The sequence below is a fragment of the Panthera onca genome, chromosome F1 (assembly GCF_046562875.1).
Source record: "Panthera onca isolate mPanOnc1 chromosome F1, mPanOnc1 haplotype 2, whole genome shotgun sequence".
Classification (NCBI taxonomy): domain Eukaryota; kingdom Metazoa; phylum Chordata; class Mammalia; order Carnivora; family Felidae; genus Panthera; species Panthera onca.
In genome coordinates this window covers 18,464,281-18,485,012 of record NC_138355.1, presented here as the reverse complement: position 1 = coordinate 18,485,012, position 20,732 = coordinate 18,464,281, and the positions used below count along the sequence as shown (strand labels likewise).

At 41.0% G+C, this 20,732-nt stretch overlaps 1 protein-coding gene and 1 pseudogene across 4 annotated transcripts in view; one reads left to right on the top strand and one right to left on the bottom strand.

The window, feature by feature from the left end:
* Window positions 1-20,732, top strand: part of SLC9C2 (solute carrier family 9 member C2 (putative)) — an 86,837-nt gene that overhangs the window by 61,836 nt on the left and 4,269 nt on the right. For all 4 annotated transcript variants that reach the window (XM_060643544.3, XM_060643543.3, XM_060643546.3 and 1 more), the window contains 6 exons: window positions 2,198-2,323; window positions 7,617-7,715; window positions 10,678-10,845; window positions 12,974-13,105; window positions 18,333-18,518; window positions 19,951-20,035. In XM_060643544.3, the coding sequence (XP_060499527.3) occupies window positions 2,198-2,323; window positions 7,617-7,715; window positions 10,678-10,845; window positions 12,974-13,105; window positions 18,333-18,518; window positions 19,951-20,035 (796 nt within the window). The remainder of the gene's footprint in view (window positions 1-2,197; window positions 2,324-7,616; window positions 7,716-10,677; window positions 10,846-12,973; window positions 13,106-18,332; window positions 18,519-19,950; window positions 20,036-20,732) is intronic.
* LOC132686878 (large ribosomal subunit protein uL23 pseudogene) lies at window positions 11,437-12,040 on the bottom strand (annotated as a pseudogene).

Here is a 20,732-nt window from a genome sequence, read left to right as displayed (position 1 = left end):
GGCAGCTGTGACAAGGGAGGTGGGAGTCACATAACGTTAACATGGTAGGGAAAGGATCAGCTTCCGTGTGTGCGTGTGTGTGTGTGTGTGTGTGTGCTTGTGTGTGTTGGTGGGAGTCTGGGGGTGCAGTTCTGAGAGAGGAGGACCCAGGAAGACACCATAATTGGTTAGCTGATAAACGGACTTTTGAAAAATGATAAATGTATTTGCAAAAAAAAATAGGAACATATGACAGAAAAACATATTTAATATTTAATGCTATCACTCTATCACATCCACCATCTAGACTGTGCATTTGTGCAAATATGATTGTTCTTCCTATCCTCTGCAAGAACCTATCAGTTTCCTAACAGAAAGCAGAAATATGGAAGTTCTAGTCCTACCTTCTGTCTGTGTTGACCACTGATAAGCTGCTTCTGGGTATCATATGCTTTTCCTTGTCACTGGCAGCTCCCAGCCAAGGGTCACATGCACTGTGCTTCTGGTCATTCCCTGGACATAGTCCCCTCTCCATGATTCCCAAAGAGAAATGGGTGTGGGACAGGCCAGCTTTCCCCTCTGAGGCTCTATCTCTTTAGGCTAATATTATGGAAAAGGACAAAATGGGTTATATGATTTCTTCTTAGTGTCTGACAGAGGGAAGAAAAGGGCTACTTTACAGTATCCCTCAAGTTGTATATACCTCTACACACGCTGTGGTTTGTATTCTATTCTTTTCATTTATCAGTTGAAGATTATATAGGATTCAATTGAATTCTTGTTATTCATTAATTAAAATAAATAAATAATAGCCCTTATAAGGAGAGAGGCTATTTTTTTCTATAGGTTTGTTTAGAAAGGTAATGTGTAAATCAATCATTCAACAGTTACTTATTGAATGCATATTAATTGCCTAATTGTCAGCCAGAGAGATATAATTATCTTCTAAGTCATAAGGAGCTAGTCATAAGGAATTACCTAGCTAATTCAATTTAATTGAGTAAATACATGTTGAATACCTACTATGTGTTATGGACTCTTGGGGAGATTGGATACTTAATACAACGATGACCCCAAAGTCCACTGGCTCTTTCTTGTTCTTTGATTTAATCCTTTATTCATCCAGTCAATCAAGTGATTATCTCTTACCTGGTGTGGGAAGCCAGAGAAGGTTTCTGAGAGCCCATAAAACTGAAACTATATCCTTCAAAATTAGAAGAATTTAGGGAAGCAAATAATACATACAAGAAAGATTTGAGGAAATGTGGCATTAAATTGTACAGTAGTCAACTGTGAAGTTTATTTTATTTTTTTATTTTAGAGAGAGAGAGTGTGTGAGTGGAGAAGCAGGGCAGAGGGAGAGAGAGAAAACCTCAAGCAGGCTCTACACTCAGTGTGGAGCCTGACATGGGGTTCAATACCATGTAGGATCGCTTGAGCCAAAATCAAGAGTTGGATGCTCACCTGCCTGAACCATCCAGGTGCCCCAAACTGAGAAGTTTAGATGATCTGAAATTAACACAGTGGACTACAGTGTTAACTGAATTATAAAGATAATAAATTCAATATGAGTTAATATATCAATTCATAGGGGCGCCTGGGTGGCTCAGTCGGTTGAGCGTCCGACTTCCGCTCAGGTCATGATCTCACGGTCTGAGTTCGAGCCCCGCGTCAGGCTCTGTGCTGACAGCTCAGAGCCTGGAGCCTACTTCGGATTCTGTGTCTCCCTCTCTCTCTTCCCCTCTCCCGCTCATGCTCTGTCTCTCTCTCAAAAATTTGGGGCACCTGGGTGGCTCAGTCGGTTGAGCGTCCGACTTCGGCTCAGGTCACGATCTCGCGGTCCGTGAGTTTGAGCCCCGTGTCAGGCTCTGGGCTGATGGCTCAGAGCCTGGAGCCTGCTTCCCATTCTGTGTCTCCCTCTCTCTCTGCCCCGCCCCCGTTCATGCTCTGTCCCTCTCTGTCTCAAAAATAAATAAACGTTAAAAAAAATTTTTAAAAAATAAACATTAAAAATATATATATCAATTCATAAACTCAATGAGTTAAGGGAAGAATAGGGACAAAAACGGTTAGAGGATAATTTAAATAGGGTGAGAGAAAGTATGAGTCAAAATTAAAATAAATTTACATAACAATAGTGTTTAAAGATTTCCTTAATTTTTACATAAATCTCTTTTCTGCTATAGGATCTGATCACCATTATTTTGACTGTTTTCAGGTACTTCTTAGGAAAATAAAGGCACTGAATGACTTTCCAATGGCAATCCCGCCACCAACTCCTGACAAATATCTTCATAATATTGTTTGGCTGGAAAATAAAGATGTTCTCATTGAGTTCTTCAAGGTAAAGATTCTGTCTTCTATCCTGGGTCACTTTTGATGATAATTACTTTCCACTCCCTAAGGCAAGATTAACAAAAAGTATATCCAAGGCAAGAATCCTGTGATGGCCGATGAAGTGTAAGCCAAAATGGAGGCCCAGCAAAACTCAGTTTTCCAGTTTTCTACTTTTTTTTAGAGCAAGGGTTTCAAGTTTAAATTACTATACAGGCAAGGTAGATAATATAAAAGTAAAAGAAGCTGTATAGTATTATAGGGAACAGCAAGAACTGTGGTATATTCCAGAGTTCATGCTCTGTCTAAAGTCAACGGTTATGGAAATTTAGACTCTTACAAGAAATATTTATTGAATCTTCTCCCTGTGCCAGAGGCAGTTCTAGGTTTGAGGATATGCCAGTGAATAAAGCAAATGAAGTCCCTGCTTTCCTGGACTTTATATTATACGCCTAGAGCTAAACAATAAACACATAAACACACAAATACATAGTCTGTTAGATGATCTATCAATGCTATGGAGAAAAAGTGAGAAAAGGGAATATAGTTGGGGAGCTATTTTATATGAGGTGGTCAGGGAAGGCTGCTCTAACAAGGTGACATTTGAAGTGGGATCTGCATGCCGTGCAGATATCTGGGAGGAGAGCATTCCAGGCAAGTGCAGTGCCCTGGTGCGGAGTGTGCTCAGTGTGTTCAAGGAACATCCCCAGAGCCCCTGTGGCAGAAGCAGTGATGGCAGGACCAGATGAAGTTGGAGAAGTAATGGAGCCTGAGTTTGTACAACTCTGCAGGCCATTGCAAGGGGTTTGGCTTTTACTCTGAATTCAATGAAAACTTAAGAGAAGGTTTTGAACAGAGACGTGGTATGATCTCACATACATTTCAAAATGACCACCTTGGGGATGTCTGGGTGGCTCAGTCAGTTAAGTGTCTGACTCTTGATTTTGGCTCAGGTCATGACCTCATGCACTGACTGTGTGGAGCCTGCTTGGGATTCTCTCTCTCTCCCTCTCTCTGACCCTCCCTGGTTTGCATGTGTGTGTACACATGTGTGTATTCTTTCTCTCTCTCAAAACAAATAAATAAACTTAAAAAAAAATGACCACCTTATCGCTATGTTGAGAATAGGTTGGTAAGGGGTCAAGGGAAAGCCAGAAGCAAGAGTGATGGTGGTTTGGATTAGTGAAAGTGATGAGTGGTCAGACTCTTGATGTGTTTTGGAAGGTAGAGCTGATAGGTGCTGATGGAAGGAGTGTTAGAGAGGATGACTTCTGGGATTTTAGTCTGAAAATAGGAATGGAGTCCCTGTTGACTTAAGTGCAGAAGAGAAGATTTATATGGAGGGCACAGGAGTTTGATTCTGAATGAGTTAAATTTGAGAAAGCGTTGAGACATCCAAATGGAGATGTTGAGTAGGCGGTAAGACATGTGACTGGAATTCAGGTGGCAGGCCAAACGGGAGATAGGTATTTTGGAGTTTTCAGCATAGAGATAGTATTTAATATATGGAGACTTGGTGAGATAAGTTAGGAATTATTATGGACATCCAAGGATTGAGTTCTGGGCTATCCAACATTTAGAGTGGAAATGAGGAGGAATTAGCAAAACAGATAGGAAAGAGATGAGATTTGTGGTTGCCAGAGGCAGAGGATAGGGGCAGGGAAAATTGAAGGAAGATAGTCAAAAGGTACAAACTTCTAAGTTATAAACAAGTACTAGGAATGTGCTATACAACATGATGACCATAGTTATTAGCATTGCTGCATGGTATATTTGAAAGTTGCTAAGAGATTAAATCCTAAAAGTTCTCATCACAAGGAAAAAATTGTTTTTGTAACTAAATGAGGTAATGGATGTTAACTAAACTTGTGGTAATCGTTTCATAATATATGTATGTCAAGTCATTATGTGGTATTCCTTAAACCTGAACAGGGCTATATGTCAATTACATCTGAATAAAACTGGGGGCGGGGCGGGGGGGGAAGAATTGAGGAGTAATCCATCATGTGGGAGGAAAACTAAAAGAGAGTGGTGTTCCAGAAGCCAAGTGAAAAAAGTATTTCATAAAGGGGAAAGTAAGCAACCATGTCAAATGAGGCTGAGATCAAATAAGAAGATTAGAAATTGACTATTAGATTTAATAATATGGAGGTCAGATTTTTTAGATCTGAATTTTTATGCGAAATTTCCAAATTTTAAAAATTTTGCACACATTAAAAATTTAAAAATATCCCGCAGGCCAAACAAAAAACATCCTCGGATTGGATGTGACCCATAGACCACCAGTTTGTGGTTCTAGTTTTAAATGGCTATAGTATAAATTATAAGATTTATAACTTTTTCATCAACCTGTTAAAACCTCTGTTAGATTTTTATTTTTATTTTTTTTATTTTTTAAAAAATTTTTTTTAATGTTTATTTATTTTTGAGACAGAGAGAGACAAAGCATGAACGGGGGAGGGTCAGAGAGAGGGAGACACAGAATCTGAAACAGGCTCTAGGCTCTGAGCTGTCAGCACAGAGGCCGACGCGGGGCTCGAACTCACGGACCGTGAGATCATGACCTGAGCTGAAGTCGGCCGCTTAACCGACTGAGCCACCAAGGCGCCCCTCTGTTAGATTTTTAGAATCAGAAAGACTCTGTGAGAAAGAATGGCATTTGTTTTACCATAAATTTGGTTGTACCATATTTTGTGATCTAGGCACGTAGATATGTAAGGCATCTGTTTGTCCACAATGAGGACATTTTCCTTGTTTTCTAGAAAGATAGCAGTCATAATGAAGTTCTACTGAGCTTTGAATATCTGATTCCTTTTTTGCTATACCAATGTTTTCTTCCTATCAGAAATTTTTGAATTTTTCTTCTGAATTGATTTCAAATGTACTGAATTAAGACTCCTTTGGTTGAAAGTAACAAGAGCTAGGGGCACCTAGATGGCTCATTCGATTGGGCATCCAGCTTTGGCTCAGGTCATGATCTTTTGGCTTATGACTTCTGGCCCTGTGTTGGGCTCTGTGCTGACAGCTCAGAGCCTGGAGCCTGCTTTGGGCTCTGTGTCTCTCTCTCCCTCTGCCCCTCCCTCACTCATGCTCTCTGCCTCTCAAAAATTAAAAAAAAAATTTTTTTTAATTAAAAAAAAGTAACAATAGCTTACTTGAATTAGTTTAAGCAAAGGGGAAGTTGACTGAAAAGACAAGGTGGTGGTATATAGAAGCTACTAAGAAATAGTTAGCTAACTAACCATGGGCAGGGTGGGATTCAGGCCAGTTTAGGAATATCAGTGGTGGGAATTTGTGGACCCTTCTTCCAGCACTTGGATATCATGGCTCAGTTCTCAATTCCCAGGCTCGTTGTCTCTCAGTTCCAATTCTTGAGAAAGAAGTCCAACTGGCTTAGCTTGGATCTGAAGTCCTGCTTTGGGGAGCACAAGTGTGGCTGCAATAAGGAGGAAGAAACCTGACGTGATGGCCAAGGGCTGTAGTGGGTAGTTTGAAAAATAGATTGCAAATAAATGCGTGTGGGAGGTGGGTGATGGACTTGGATTGGGAAGCAGGTGTCTCTAAAGTGTTTCTTATAATTTGCATTCTCCTTAGTTTTGTTAAAATCCAATTTAAGATACAGTTAGAATTTTGTTCTTTGTAGGTAATAATTTTCACAAGTGTAATTAACTGACCACCCAGCAGTGAATGGGGAGGAATGCCAAAACCAATGAGAAGAAGCTAACTCTATAGATTAATGATTCATAGACACCTGAGGTGAATCTGTCACCACAACGTAACCTCCTTCCCATCCTTGACTTACCATGCCTCTGCAAGGCTGTTGGACCCTCTCTATCCCCTTACAGACTTCTGTTACTCTATGTGCACCCTTTCCTTAATATTTTGGGTCTTGATAGCCATTTCAATCCAATTTTACCAGGGTAAAAATTGTGATGAATTGGGAGTACACAGCCCAGGGATTGTGTGACTAACTAGCTAAAATCCACAGGGTAAACAAAATAACACCCCTTATGGTAGACTGTGATTTCAAGTGTGGTTTCCATCACAGCTACAATGGTTAATTTTAACTACTCCTCCCTTCTTTCATTCTCCAGCCTGTGTGGTTAATTAGAAACCTAATAGTCTATAAAGAGAAGCCAGAAGTCAATGGTAGAAAATAAGGGTCTGAATAATACATAAGCTAGCTAATTGGTTTTATGTGACCTTTTTAAAAAAATCGTGAAGTTATCCATGAAGTGCATGAAGTAAAAAGTGAAAACTCATCACTCCTTACCCCACATTTAGAGATAACCACTATGAATGATTTCGAGATATGTTTCCCATATATCTTTATAAAATGCAGATCTGTCACCCTAATTCCCCTGTTACAAACCCTTCCATGGCTCCTTTCTGGTTTTGAGGAAAAGCCCAAACTCTTTAATGTGCCTACAAGACTCTTCAAGACCTGGCTTTGGCTCACTTCTCCAGTCCTTTCTCTACTGGGGCTGTGTTATGACTTTTCATGGGCCCTGGCACTTTTGCCTTAGTTGGCCTCTTCCCCATATAAAAGTACAAAAATTATACTTTATGACTGTGTTAGTATAAAGATAAATATATTAGTATTAAATGTTCTAGTATTAAAGCATTTTCTTCCACCTAAAAGTTTTTTTATTCCCTTCTGATTTTAAAATAAATGAAAATACTGTTATGAGTCCCTAATGTGTTGGGAACCCTAGGCACTATGCCTAGTGAAGCCTGTCTCCACCCCACCCTGCTGTGGCCACAGAATACCAAATCTACAGTTACCCCAACTGTAGATACTCTATTTGCTTCTGGGTCTTTGCATATGCCGAATCCTCTGCCCTGAATGGGGTTCAACTCATTGTATCCTGGCTATCTGTTACCCTTCCTTCAGGCCTCAGCTTGGCTGTTCTTTCCCCTTTAAAGTCTTCCCTGGACACCCAATACTGGGTCCTGTGGCCTTTCTGGACTTTTCCAGAGCATCCTGTTTCTGTCTCCTTTATCAGAAGTATCACACTTTATTGTAAACATCTACTCAACTGAGCACTTGTTGGGTGTTTCCATCAGTCACTGTGCCCGGTACAAATCACAAAGTCTACAATTTACTTGCTTGTTCCTTTCTTTTAAAATAAAATTGATGAGGCATGTCAGCATATTATAATTCATTAACAAACCAAAGCATACAATTTGTGGAGTTTTTTTTTTTTCTACTTGAAACCCATTTCAGCTTTAACATCTTATTTCTATTTAGAAAAGTAGGCTATGAAACTTTTGTGTTGACTCCTTTTTTATTTTTCTTTCAGGAAAGAGCCAAACTTGCCTACTTCGACTATGGAGATGTCATTTGTAAAGAAGGTGAAATGCCACAAGGAATCTACTTAATTATTTCAGGAATGGCAATTGTAAGGGACTATTCATTGTTTACTAAAAATGTACTTTGAAATATATATGATTTTAACATAAGGAGAAATTTAGGAACCAGGAAATTTTCATATTTTTAACATAATTTCTAAATGAAACCATTTCTGCTCAGAGTGAACACTACAGCTGAGAGATAATGATAATACCCAACATCTGAAAGGTGATCCTCATTTAACAAAATGTTTTTATAGTCTTTGCTTATTCCTCGTGGCAATTCTGGGAGGAAGCAGTCTTTTCCATGATGTTCTGATAAACAACTTGGAGTGGTTGAGTTATCTCAAGGAAATGAGAGTCAAGAATGATGGGATGGACCACAATGTCAGATCCTTACGGAGGTCAAATAGGATGAGGTTTGAAAATATGACTTTTACCTGACCAGTAGGAGGCATTTGGTGACCAGAGAGAGAAAGAGGTCAGTAGAGTGAGGGGGACAAGAGTTCTTTAGAATCTGAATGCTGGTAGCTGAATACATGGGTGAGCCCCAGCTTATGGCCCAAATAATTCCTAGATCCTAAATGATGGTGACAAGTGACAAACCCTTAGTATAATACACATACTATATCTGGCTCTCTATTTTTGGAAGGGGTATTTCAGACCTTAAAAATATCAAAATTGATCATGGAAATAAACTGTTATGATAAGTATATTATAATATTAACTAACACATACAGCCCTTATTAAATGTCTGGCACTTTTCATTCATTCATTCATTCATTCATTCATTCAACAAATATTTACCTCATTACCACCACGCAGTGGCACTATTCATTCTAGGCACAGAATTGACAAAACAGACAAAAATCCATGCCTTCTTAGAGTTTACTTTCTAGTAGAGGCATAGAAGGGGATGGGATAATGAACAAAATAAGCCGTTAGATATACAGTATGTTAGAGGTGATTGAGAGATGAAGAAGTTAGTTGTAATTTTTTAAAGGGTGGTCAAAATGGCAATATACTATGACAATTAATCCTTATAATAACCTTTTTTTTTTTCATAGAAAAAAGCTGATGTACAGAGAATTAATTTGCTTGCCCCTGCAATGGCACATAGTAACAGATCGAGAAAGGCTTTGAACCCGTAGAGTTGGCCTCAGTAATGTCCTTAGCCATTATTCTATTCTGCTTCCAGTAGATGTGTCATGTTCCTATTAGAATCATAGCAAAAGTACACTGCTACCTGTATTTATTAAGTATGTCGAATCAAACACTTAAAAGCTGCAACGTACATTTTCCTTTGAGGAATTTTCCTGCAATGACTGGGCTAGTTAGGTCTTCTTAAAGTATAAGTCCAACAATATTTGGGCTGGAGATGTTATTAGTGTTTAATCGATGCCATAGCAACTCAGGACAAATTTAGCAGTTTAGATTATCTCATAGTTCAGAAGTCCTATGGGCTTAGTTGATTTCTCTGCTTGAATCTCACAAGGCCAATATCAAAGGGTCAGTAGGGCAGTGTTCCCTTCTGGAAACTCTGAGGGCAGAATCAATTTCCAGATTCATTGAGGTTGTTGGTAGAATCCAGTTCCTTATGGCTAGAGGACAGACGTCCCTGCTTCTTTGTAGACTATCAGCCGGGATCTACCTCCAGCCCCCACACCTCCCTTCCATCTTTGCATGCAGCCCCCCCCCACCCCCCCACCACCTTAGAGCTGAGGTACCGCCAATCCCTCTCTTGATGCTGCATCTCTCTGATTGACTCTACTTCCTTTTCTACTTTTGAGGGCTTGTGTGATTACATTGACCCAGCAGCATAATCCAGAATTTTCTCTTTAGAGTCTGCTGATTAGTAACCTTTGTTCCTTCTGCAAAGTCCCTTCCCAAGCACTACCTAGATCAATGTTTGCTTGAATAACAAAGAGACAGGAATCTTGGAAGGACGTCTTTAAATTCTGCCTATAGATGTTATCTTCTTTTCTTGGTTGGTAAAAAGCCGAGATAGGGTTCACTGCTCAAAGAGCCTTTGAATTGCATTCAAAATTAAATTAGAAAAATGTCAAAGTCCTTTGGAAGCATGAATGCCTCTAAAAGTTTGAATGGTGATCACTGGCGGAGGGGGCATTTTCCTAGCAACTTCTTCAGTGACCCTCCATTCCCTGTTTCCTGTGTCCTGAACAATAGCCTTCCTCTTTGATGTGCACAGCTCAACTTTCTGGAAAATTCTGTAATCCTTCTGGTCGGTTCCTGCAGCTTCCTCCTGAAATCTGATAGCTTTTTTATTTTCCCCACCCATGCCTATCAGTTCTTTTCTTAAAGTGATTCAGTCACCCTGTCTGTATTCTCCCTAAAAACTTGTTCTGTTGATGTCCCATGGAAATTACTAACCATTTTAAAGGGCGACTAGGTTGTGCTGAAATCATGGCTTGATTTGGAGGCATGTTAATTCATGCTGTCTGATTTAGTCTTCTTCCACCAGAGGCACTAGCTCATTATAATAAGAATTTCTAATAGACTCGAAATGGCTGGTTGAGTTAGTTGCAGACAGCAATCACTACTTTTGGTGGGATTTTTATAGAAGGAAGGTGTAAGTCAGTAGAAAGTTGTAAACAGTCAGTAGAAAGTTGTAAATAGGGTCATCTGTGAAGATAAAGATTAGAAACGATCCTTCCTTTGGAGAATTGAGATGTGAAAGAAAATTGTGATTTTTTTGGGGGGGTACCTTAATTCCTTTTTCACACCTGAAAGTGTAGTAAAGACTCTTTTCCTTCCTGGAGGGGTGGTGGGAGGGGGGATGGGCTAAATGGGTAAGGAACATTAAGGAATCTACTCCTGAAATCATTGTTGCTCTATATGCTAACTAACTTGGGTGTAAATTAAAAACTTAATTAATTAATTAATTTTAGAAAAAGAATCTTTTCCTTCCGTTGTTAATAATTGAAAGAAACAGTGGGAGCTCCTGTGGCTTGGTTTGGTGAAAGGTTTCTAATTTTGTATTTCCCTTTGCAGTTGCATAGCTCACCTCCTACCTTTGGAATAGACAGTAGCCTAAGGTCTGATAGAGAGTTCAAAACCATGTTTACAGAATACTGTACCAGTGGAGACATCATTGGAGAGCTGAGCTGTCTGCTTAAGCGTGAAATTGAATATACTGCCATTTGTGAAACTATTTTACAGGTAAGAAACTGGTTCTGTCTGTATTGTGGGCTATTAGTTAATTCTTCCTGAAGTAAATAAGGAATGCCAGAATCTTTTCTTCCTTTGGGTTCCGTTATCTTATGCAGCCACCTACCCAGCTATTGTGAAGCAGTGTAGACTAGCTGAGAAAAGATTTAGTGTCTCACATCCTGGCTGTGGGACCTGGAGTGAGATATTTTAATCTCTTTGTGTCTTAGTATCCTTGTTTATTAAAAGAGAGAATGTCTAGCTTTGACGTTATGAAGATTAGGAAAATGTCTAAGTGCATGGCATGTATAGACACTCAATAAATGGCCACCATTATGAAAGAAGTATTTTTAAAGAATACTTGTTTTTTTTTAATTTTTTAATGTTTATTTATTTTTCAGAGAGAGACAGAGCATGAGTGGGGGAGGGGCAGAGAGAGAGGGAGACACAGAATCCAAAGCAGGCTCCAGGTTCTGAGCTGTGAGCACAGAGCCCGATGTGGGGCTTGAACTCACAAATCGTGAGATCATAACCTGAGCCAAAGTTGGCTGCTTAACTAACTGAGCCACCCAGGTGCCCCTAATTGGTTTTTTTTATTGTTATTTATGTACTATTATTATTATTTTTTTTTTATGTTGAAAAAATTTATATTTAGATTTAGCCAGCTGGACTCAGTTTAGATGATCCCAATTTTGTTGGCAACATCCAAAGCATCATAGTCAGGAGCCAGTTGAACATATGCTTTCTTTTCTCCATCGGGCCTGATCAGAGTGTTGACCTTGGCCACATCAATGTCATAGAGCTTCTTCACGACCTGTTTGATCTGGTGCTTGTTGGCCTTGACATCCACAATGAACACAAGAGTGTTGTTGTCTTCTATTTTCTTCATGGCTGACTTGGTAGTCAGGGGGAACTTGATGATGGCATAGTGGTCAAGCTTGTTTCTTCTGGGGGCGCTCTTTCAAGGATATTTGGGCTGCCTTCAGAGATGCAGTGTCTTGGGCCGTCGGAATGTAGGTGACGTGCAGATCTTTTTTTTATAACTGTGGACGCCTTTCAGCACTGCTTTCTTGGCCTTCAAAGCCTTTGCTTTAGCTTCAGCTTTGGGAGGGGCAGGGTCCAGAGTCTTAGGGGTGCGTGGGACAGAAGGGAATGTTGCTTTATCAGTTTCATACCATTTAGTTTCTGGAAGAGGACAGGAGGCATGAATTTAGTCACAAGGTTGAAGTGAAGTCACTGAAGTCCATGTAGCTTGAATTCTTAAAGAGCAGTCTTCCATATTCAGGTAAGCAGTTGGCCTCTGGAAACAAATCCTGTGAATCAGTCTATAGCCAACATGCAGGGGTACAAGAGCACCCAGAGTGGGGCCCCAAGTCAGGTTCCACCACCCACTGCTGACAAAATCCAAAGGCAGAGAGACATGAGGGATGGTGAATCAAGAAAAAAAATTATTTCAGTGAGGCCAACACCAGGAAGATAGTGGATTAGCAGCTCAAAGATGATCTCCAATGTGCTGAAATACTTCCGGGTTTATATAAGGAAAATGTGGGGCAAAGGTGGATGGGTATGAGCAGGTGGACAGTGAAGGTCAAATCCATCACTGTCTTAGAGTTAATCACAGGTGGGGTCTTGCTGGCTCAGAGCAGTTCCTATTGTTTGAGGGGGTAGTTTCATTCCCAACTAAGGATGCTTTGTCCCCAAGGCCTTCAGCCTGAGCCAAGAGACAAGCTGGAAAGAACAACCCAACTATAAGTCTGAGGTCAAAATTGAGGCAGCAGGAGTCCTCTTTTGAGCCCACTTCAGCTACTGTGGCAGTAAAATAGATAAGTTTATGTGGCTTACTTCCTGAATCTTGGGCTCATGAGCTGTATCCTTTACCATAGCTATTGACTGGTATATATTTTCCTGGCTTATCACTAAGTGTATGCTTTAATTGAACTGTAAATTTTATCATCTTACATATAGCAAACAATTTCTCCACAGTACAATGCTTTTAAATGGCAGAGTATCATAATTTTACTAGAGTTGATGGTTTTTCTAAGGGGTCAGGTGAAGATTAAATCTATAGGCACCTTGTCTTCTGATGGCCTTATAATTTAGTTGTGAATCAAGCTTGCTGCTCGATATCTTGTGGTTTCAGGCCTGCTTTATCTCCCTGGAGGATTTGTATGAAGGCTTTGATGTCTTCTGGCCATCCTTGGAATATAAAATATGGCTAAAGCTTGCACTCAGTATTGCCTATCAGTATTTTGAATCAAGTCTCATTGATGAGGTAAGTTATGGGATTAAAATATGAATGGACTTTTATTTACTTTTTACGAAATGCATATCATATTTTTGAGACAGAGACAGAAAGGAAGGTTGTATCTGATATTCTAAAATGAGATTCTAGAATTTTAACCACACTTGTTCTGACTTCCTGCAGATCTTCAGTTCTCTTGTCACAGCTGATTTTCCAGGCTACCTGCAGTCATGCCTTAAAAAAACAGATTCAGCAAATATGAAATAGGTAGATTCCCAAGAACTAGGAACTCATATTTTATGTGTGCTTTCAGACTTTGGCATTTTTAAAAAAGCCCCCGGGTGTTTAGAATGTGCATCCAGGGATGAGAACACTGCTCTAAACTCTGTCAATAGGGAATACAAGAGGAATAGCAGTTTTCTGGAGGAAATAATGGTTCCTTTTCACTAATATACAGAAACATAACGACTTCTGCTTTCAAGCTCGAAATCCCCGGCATTATGAGCCAATCTACTCAGACCCAGGTAGATGCTAATTGAGTTTCCTCTTTGGACTGGGTGCTTGTTCTATGCAGCTTTTTGAATGATCTGTGTGAGGACTGATTGGCATAGTGTTTCTTTCTTTTAAAAAAAAATTTTTTTTAGTGTTTATTTATTTTGAGAGATAGAGCACAAACAGGGGCAGAGAGACAGGGAGACACAGTGTGACAGCAAATACTTGGTGCCCAGGAAGAGACAAGCCACGCACACTTGGGGAATCAGGAAAAGACTGTTTACTGCGCACTGGTCCTGGCCCAGCAGAGTCACCTCCAAAGGCTGAGCCCCGAACCTTGGCATCAGCCTGTTATTATGGCTGGGATGGTAGCAGGTTGAGAGACAAAAGACAAAGGGGAGGGGGCACTTATCAGTGGTGCTATCTGGGCAGTTCATGGACACAGGAGGCAAACAAGATTGCAGAAGCCAAAAGTATGCAGGGGAGTATCCAGCTTCCAACATCTGGCTGGCCCCTTTTATCTTGTTTTTATTAGCTTTTCTTCTCAACAGAATCCGAAGCAGGTTCCAGGCTCCGAGCTGTCAGCACAGAGCTCAACGTGGGGCTCGAACCCACGAACTGTGAGATCATGACCCAAGCCGAAGCTGGATGCTTAACCGACTGAGCTACCAAGGCATCCCTGGGGTGGTGTTTCTTATAGTCTCCTCTACCTATGTTAATATGAATCTACTGTCTTTTTAAAATCTTTATTGGGGTGACCGAGCCTCTTTTATGAACTTTTTCTCCAACAAGTAATAGCATTGGCATAATTTACAATCCATATTTATATCCTATTTAATAATTATTTGAGCCCCTATTATAAGTTAGGAACTGGGAAAGTGACAGACCAGAGTTCAACAATGTTTGTTGCATCTCAGTAAAATGAGACTGGATATGAATGTTGGGTTAAAAGATTCGCACGTGTGAAAAGAATGAGAAGACAAGTCACAGAGTGGGAGAAAATATTATTTGCAAAAGACACATCTGATACAGGACTGTTACCTAAAATATACAAATAACTTTTAAAACTCAACAATAGGAAAACAAACAACCCAATTAAAAAATGGGCCAAAGATCTTAACAGACCCCTCACCAAAGAAGATATACAGATGGTAAATAAACACGTTCTATCTACATCATATATCCTCAGAAAAATGCAACATTGTGATTCCATTATGCACCTATTAGAATGGCCAACATTTGGAACACTGAGCCCCAAACGCTGGTGGGGATATAGGGCAACAGGAACTCTCATTCATTGCTGGTAGGAATGCAAAATGGTACAGCTACTTTGGAAGACAGTCTGGAGGTTTCTTATAAAACTGAACATACTCTTACCATATGATCCAGTAATCAGTATCCTTGATATTTACCCAAAGAAGTTGAAAACTTATGTTCACACAGAAATCTGAACACATATATTTATAGCAATTTTATTCGTAATTTTCAAAACTTGGAAACAACCAACAAAAATGTCCTTTAGTAGATGAATGGATAAATTCATTCCTCTGTGGCACATCCAGACAATGGAATATTATTCAGTGCTAAAAAGGAATGAACTTGGGGCGCCTGGGTGGCTCAGTTGGTTGAGTGTCCAACTTCAGCTCAGGTCATAATCTCACGGTTTGTGGGTTCAAGCCCCGTGTCAGGCTGTGTGCTGACAGCTCAGAGCCTGGAGCCTGCTTCGGATTCTGTGACTCCCTCTATCTCTGTGCCTCCCCTGCTTGTACTCTGTCTCTCTCTGTCTGTCTGTCTCTCTGTCTGTCTGTCTGTCTGTCTCTCTCAAGATATAAAATAAACATTAAAAGATTTTTAAAACATTTTTAAAAGGAAATGAACTGTCAAGCTGTGAAAAGCCATGGAAAAAAAACCTAGACGCATATTACCAAGTGAAAGAGGCCACCAGAAAAGGTTACACACTGTGCGATTCCAATTGTAGGACATTCTGGAAAAGGCAAAACTACGGACACAATAAAGAGATCAGCGGTTGCTAGGAGTTGGGGCAGGACGAATAAATAGAGGATGTTAGGACAGTGAAACCACTCTGCATGATACTGTCACAATGGATACATGTCATTACACATTTATGCATAAAATTTACAACACCAAGAGTGAACCCTAAAGTAAAACTATGGACTTTGGCTGATTATGATGTGTCAGTGTAGGTTCATCAGTTGTAATAAATGTACCACTCTGGTGCCGGATATTGATAGTGGGGGAAATTATACACATGTGGAGGCTGGAGTATATGTGAAATCTTTATACCTGTCTCTCAGTTTTGCTGTGAACCTAAAACCACTCTAAAAAATTCTTTAAAAATTAGCATGTCATGCTAAGGAAGTCATGTTTCTGTACTATGTGGCAATAATTTTCAGAAAAATTTTAGTGGAAGGGCAAAAAGATTTAGATTCTTCTCCTTTCCTTTTGCTTTGCCTCTTCATGAGAAGGTGGACACGTTTAGGGTCTAGTATGAAACTCCAGAGGAGAGAATTAAGACCAATAGGTTGAAAGCGTACAGAGTCAGATTTGACTCAATAATAAGGTGAATGTCCTTTCATTTGTTTTTAATGTTTATGTATTTTTGAGAGAGAGAAACAGAGCATGAGCGGGGGAGGGGCAGAGAGAGAGGGAGACAGAATCTGAAGCAGGATCCAGATTCCGAGGTGTCAGCACAGAGCCCAATGCGGAGCTTGAAATCATGGACTGTGAGATCATGACCTGAGCTGAAGTCGGACCCTTAACCGACTGAGCTACCCAGGTGCCCCTCCTTTCATTTTTTAAGAAAACAATTTGAAAGCCATGCATATTTATTATCTAAATTAGAAAATACAAATACAAAACATAAGAAAATAGTAATAACTTTCTAGCCTGATTTTACTCCCCCAGAGAATCTCTATCTAACACTTTGGCTTATCTCCTTCTAGTCTTTTCCCATCAAAGAACTAGCCAATTAAGACTTTTAGAACCTATATAAAGAGGTTTAGAAACACTGATAAGCTTATGCTGCAAACCCTCCTCTAAATCATAGAACTCAAAATTTACGTGCATTTAACAGCCAAAATAAGGAGCTTGGGTGACTCAGGTGGTTAAGCATCCAACCCTTGATCTTGGCTCAGATCATGATCTCACAGTTCGTGGCTTCAAACTTCCGCATTGGGCTCTGCGCTGACAGTGTGAAACCTGCTTGGGATTCTCTCTCTCTCTCTCTCTCTCTCTCTCTCTGCCCCTTCCCTGCTCACACTCTCTGTCTCTCAAAATAAATAAACTTAAAAAAAAACCAAACATTAAAAAAAACCAAAAAGCTTATTTTTTAAAGATTTTCTCCTTGTAAAATTTTGGATATTTGCTAATTTTCTTATGCTTTTCATGCCCCAGGTGAGCTGCTGCTCTCAGCAGTTAAGTGTTCAGTCTGCCCATTAGGGACCAAGGTCTGAGGGCAGGGTCACATAGCTGTGCACGGAGTGAGGGCACTGTCCAGGGGATTCCTACCATGGGACTGACTTCTAAGCAGGTGTACTAGTTTGCTGGGGCTGCTGTCACAAAGTACCACAACCTGGGGGGCTTAAACAACAGAAATGTATTGTCTCATAGTACTTGAGGAGAAATCTGAAATCGAGGCGTTGGCAGGGTTGATTCCTACTAAGAGGTATGAGGGAGGGAGAATCTAGTCTAGGCCTCCTCCTTGACTTGGGGATGGCGGTCTTCATCCCACATGGAGTCCCCCTGTATGTGTACCTGTGTCCAAATCTCCCCCTGGCCTTTTTTTTTTTTAAAGTAAGCTTTATAACCAGAGTGGGATTTGAACTCAAGACCCTGACATCAAAAGCTGAATGCTCTATTGACTAAGCCAGCCAGGAGCTCCCAAATCTCCCTAAGGACATCAGCCATATTGAATTAGTTGTTCATCCTACTCCAGTATGACCTCATGTGAACTTAAACAATTATATCTGCAATGACCCTATTTCCAAATGAAGTCACATTCTTTATTTATTTAAAAAATTTTTTTAATGTTTATTTATTTTTGAGAGAGAGAGACAGTGAAAGCCAGGGAGGGGCACAGAGAGAGAGAGAGAGAGAGAGAGAGAGAGAGAGAGAGAGGGAGACACAGAATCCAAAACAGGCTCCAGGCTCCGAGCTGTCAGCACACAGCCTGATGCAGGGCTTGAACTCACGAACTGTGAGATCATGACCTGAGCTGAAGTCGGATGCTCAAGTGACTGAGCCACCCAGGTGCCCCAACAAAGTCACCTTCTAATGTACCGGGGGTCAGAACTTTAACATACAAATTTTTGGGGGACACAAGTCAACCCATACATAATAGCTCCCTTCCAGCTCTGAGGACTACAATTCTGAGCTTTGAAGTATGACTCAGACTCAGTATATTGCCTTGTTTTGTTTTAGCTTTTTGCTATTGTTTGTTCACTTGTTAAGTGGGGTGTTTGCTTACTGCTTGGTAAAACTGAATCCACAAAGCATAGCTGACCACCCTGCTGAGGCTGATTGAGAGGTCATGCCAGCCTGTAAATCAGGGCCACTAGTAGTAATGATGTAAAAACTCTTGAGTTATAATCTTGTCAGAGGCCATTCTGAACTCTAAATAAATTATTTCTGTTGGTCTTAGGGTCCATATGCCTTTTGACAAGCCTGTAAATCAGCGAGTTTGCTTTCTTCTTGATTCCATGTGTCATCTGGTATGATTCATAGAAAAAATGTCATTTTATTGTAGAACTTAGAGTTTCAAAAGTGTGCGGCGTCCAATCTGGCATATGTGGAGACTTTATCAAGCTATAACGAAATGGTCATCGATAATGTGACTATGAAATTCGTTATTATTGTGTATGGCAGTGTGATTGATACTAAGACAGAGGTACAATATCTTGCACCTTGCATTTTGCCTAAAACCTGTGAGCAGGTAAGGACCGTTATTTCTAAAGAGTCATTTGCTTTCCATGGTGCCCCATAAGTGACTTTAAAACTCAACTGACCACCCTAAAAAGAAATTTAACCTGTAGTTCTTACCGCCCTTAACAAAACAGAGCATGCTGAGGGCTTCCCATGTACAGGTGTGAGGGTTGGGCCCTACACAAGAGTGTGCCCAAGGGGGGAACCGAGAGCTGGAATCTGCCTACTCTCTGCTTGCCAAGCCATTTGCCCTGGAGTAGGGTTGTACTTCCCAAAGGACGGGAGACATTTTTCCTTAGTTCACACCGAGGAAATGACACCATATGCTAGTGTGGCTCTGAAGGGGTCTGCACTGGTTAGTAAGAAGAAAGTTGAGTAGGGGCCACATCACTTCGTTGCCACGTGAGGGGCTGTGAGCATACCTTGACAGTGGGCCCTGGATATCACCATTCCATGGATCTGTGAGGGAGAAGAGCGTGAACACCAAGGGTGTGATAGGATGGGGTGGCAGGAAGGTGGAGCACAGGAGCGGGGAGGAGGAAGAGGGAGTGAGAAGAGCTGACCTGTCCTTAATTGGGTAGGACGTTTCTCCTCTTGAGGAGAAACCCTTTCTGCCGGTTCATTTATTAAATGAGAGGTTGTTAACTAAATGAAGAATTTATGTCTTGGAAAAGTTGGTAAGCCTCCTAAAAAGTGCATTCGTCCCTTTCACAACATTGTTATTTTGTACCTCTCAGCAATTCCGAGGATGATGGTAATTTAAATGCTTTTCTAATAGAAAATGAAAATCGCTTTCGCTTTGAGGCAGGGAACAGCAGGAGCTGTTTGGGATCAGGCATACTTGGGTGTAAAGCCTGGCCCTTGTGCCCACCAGTGTGGGAGCCATAGGTGACCTGCCTTCTGACCCTCAGTTTCCTATTCGTGAAGTTAGGAAAACCTTAGGTCATCTCCTAAGGTTCTTGTGAGGATCCAGGGAGAGGGGACCTGGTATCTAGAAACGATAGTTATAATTGTTACTTGCACCCTACTTGCCTTCTGGGAGGGCAAATTTTGGAGGACACACAGGGCAAAAGTTCTGAGAAAAGAAGACAGTCCTGCTGTCTGGGACGGCAGGGCCCTGAGCCCTTGGACATCCATGTAGGGATAAAAGTAAATTGAGTGTATGTTGGGGGTTTCCCTGTTTTCCCAAACAGAATTTCCAGTCTGGTTACAAGTAAGGTGTGGAAAGTTCCTTCCTGATAATTGTAAATGTGCAAAAGGTAATTTTCTGGGCCAAGACTTCATGAAACCATGTTAGAGGGGATTTGAAATGAAAAAGAGAGCTTAGGGTTGAAGCCCAGTTCTGAGTTTTGGCTTATTTCTTATATTCTTTGAAAAGGTTAGGAAGCAGCCAGCTTAGAGATCAAAGTCTGCTCTTTTGACTAACTTCTTTTCTTCTTTAGATTCAGGGAACTTCAGATTTAAGCAAGCTGCTGGTTATCCAAGCATCCAAGCCTGCCAAAAATACCAATGACTCCAAAGTCATGGGTAAGGAGTAGCCCTTTCCGTGATAGGAAAACCATGAAACATTCATCTAATTCTAAGAAAATGATCTGAGGGTATTGCGTGGGTTTATCACCAGTCTCCATCCTTGGGCCCACCCTGGCCTCCATGTTACTTCTGGGAGGCCACCTGAGTCCTCCAGACGCTGAGGTAGCCTTTCTCTCTCCCGTCCCTTCCTTCACAGCTGGTGTAGAGCAGCTTCTGTGTGGTACTCTGTTCCCGTCCTGGCGGCCTGGAGACCCACCGTGCTGCTGGGGGTAAAGCAGGAATGGGGCGGGCATAGACTTTCTCACAGTGCGTCCAGGGGTGGAGAGCTGGTGTGTTCCCAACAATCAAAGGGAATATGGAACCTGAACCAGGCTCTTTGACTACTCCAAACCAGTCGCAGCCACAACTCAGCTGTCTTGCTTGAGGTGCGCTTCCATAGTTACAACCTGATTACAATCGCTAAACGTGTATTAGTGCCCCGCTGCATGTATCACGGTGCTAAGCAATATTACTGAGCAGATGAGGTAGCAAGGCCTTGCTCTAGAGAAAATGCGCTGAAATCTTTCACGTAGTGCTCGGCATCCCTGCCTTGCCAAGCCCAGTGTTTTCATTTCCCCAACTGCCTGAGCTCGGAACCAGGCAGCCTTAATATGCCTCTCTAATTGGCACCATCCTGGTGTTTCTGACCCGCATG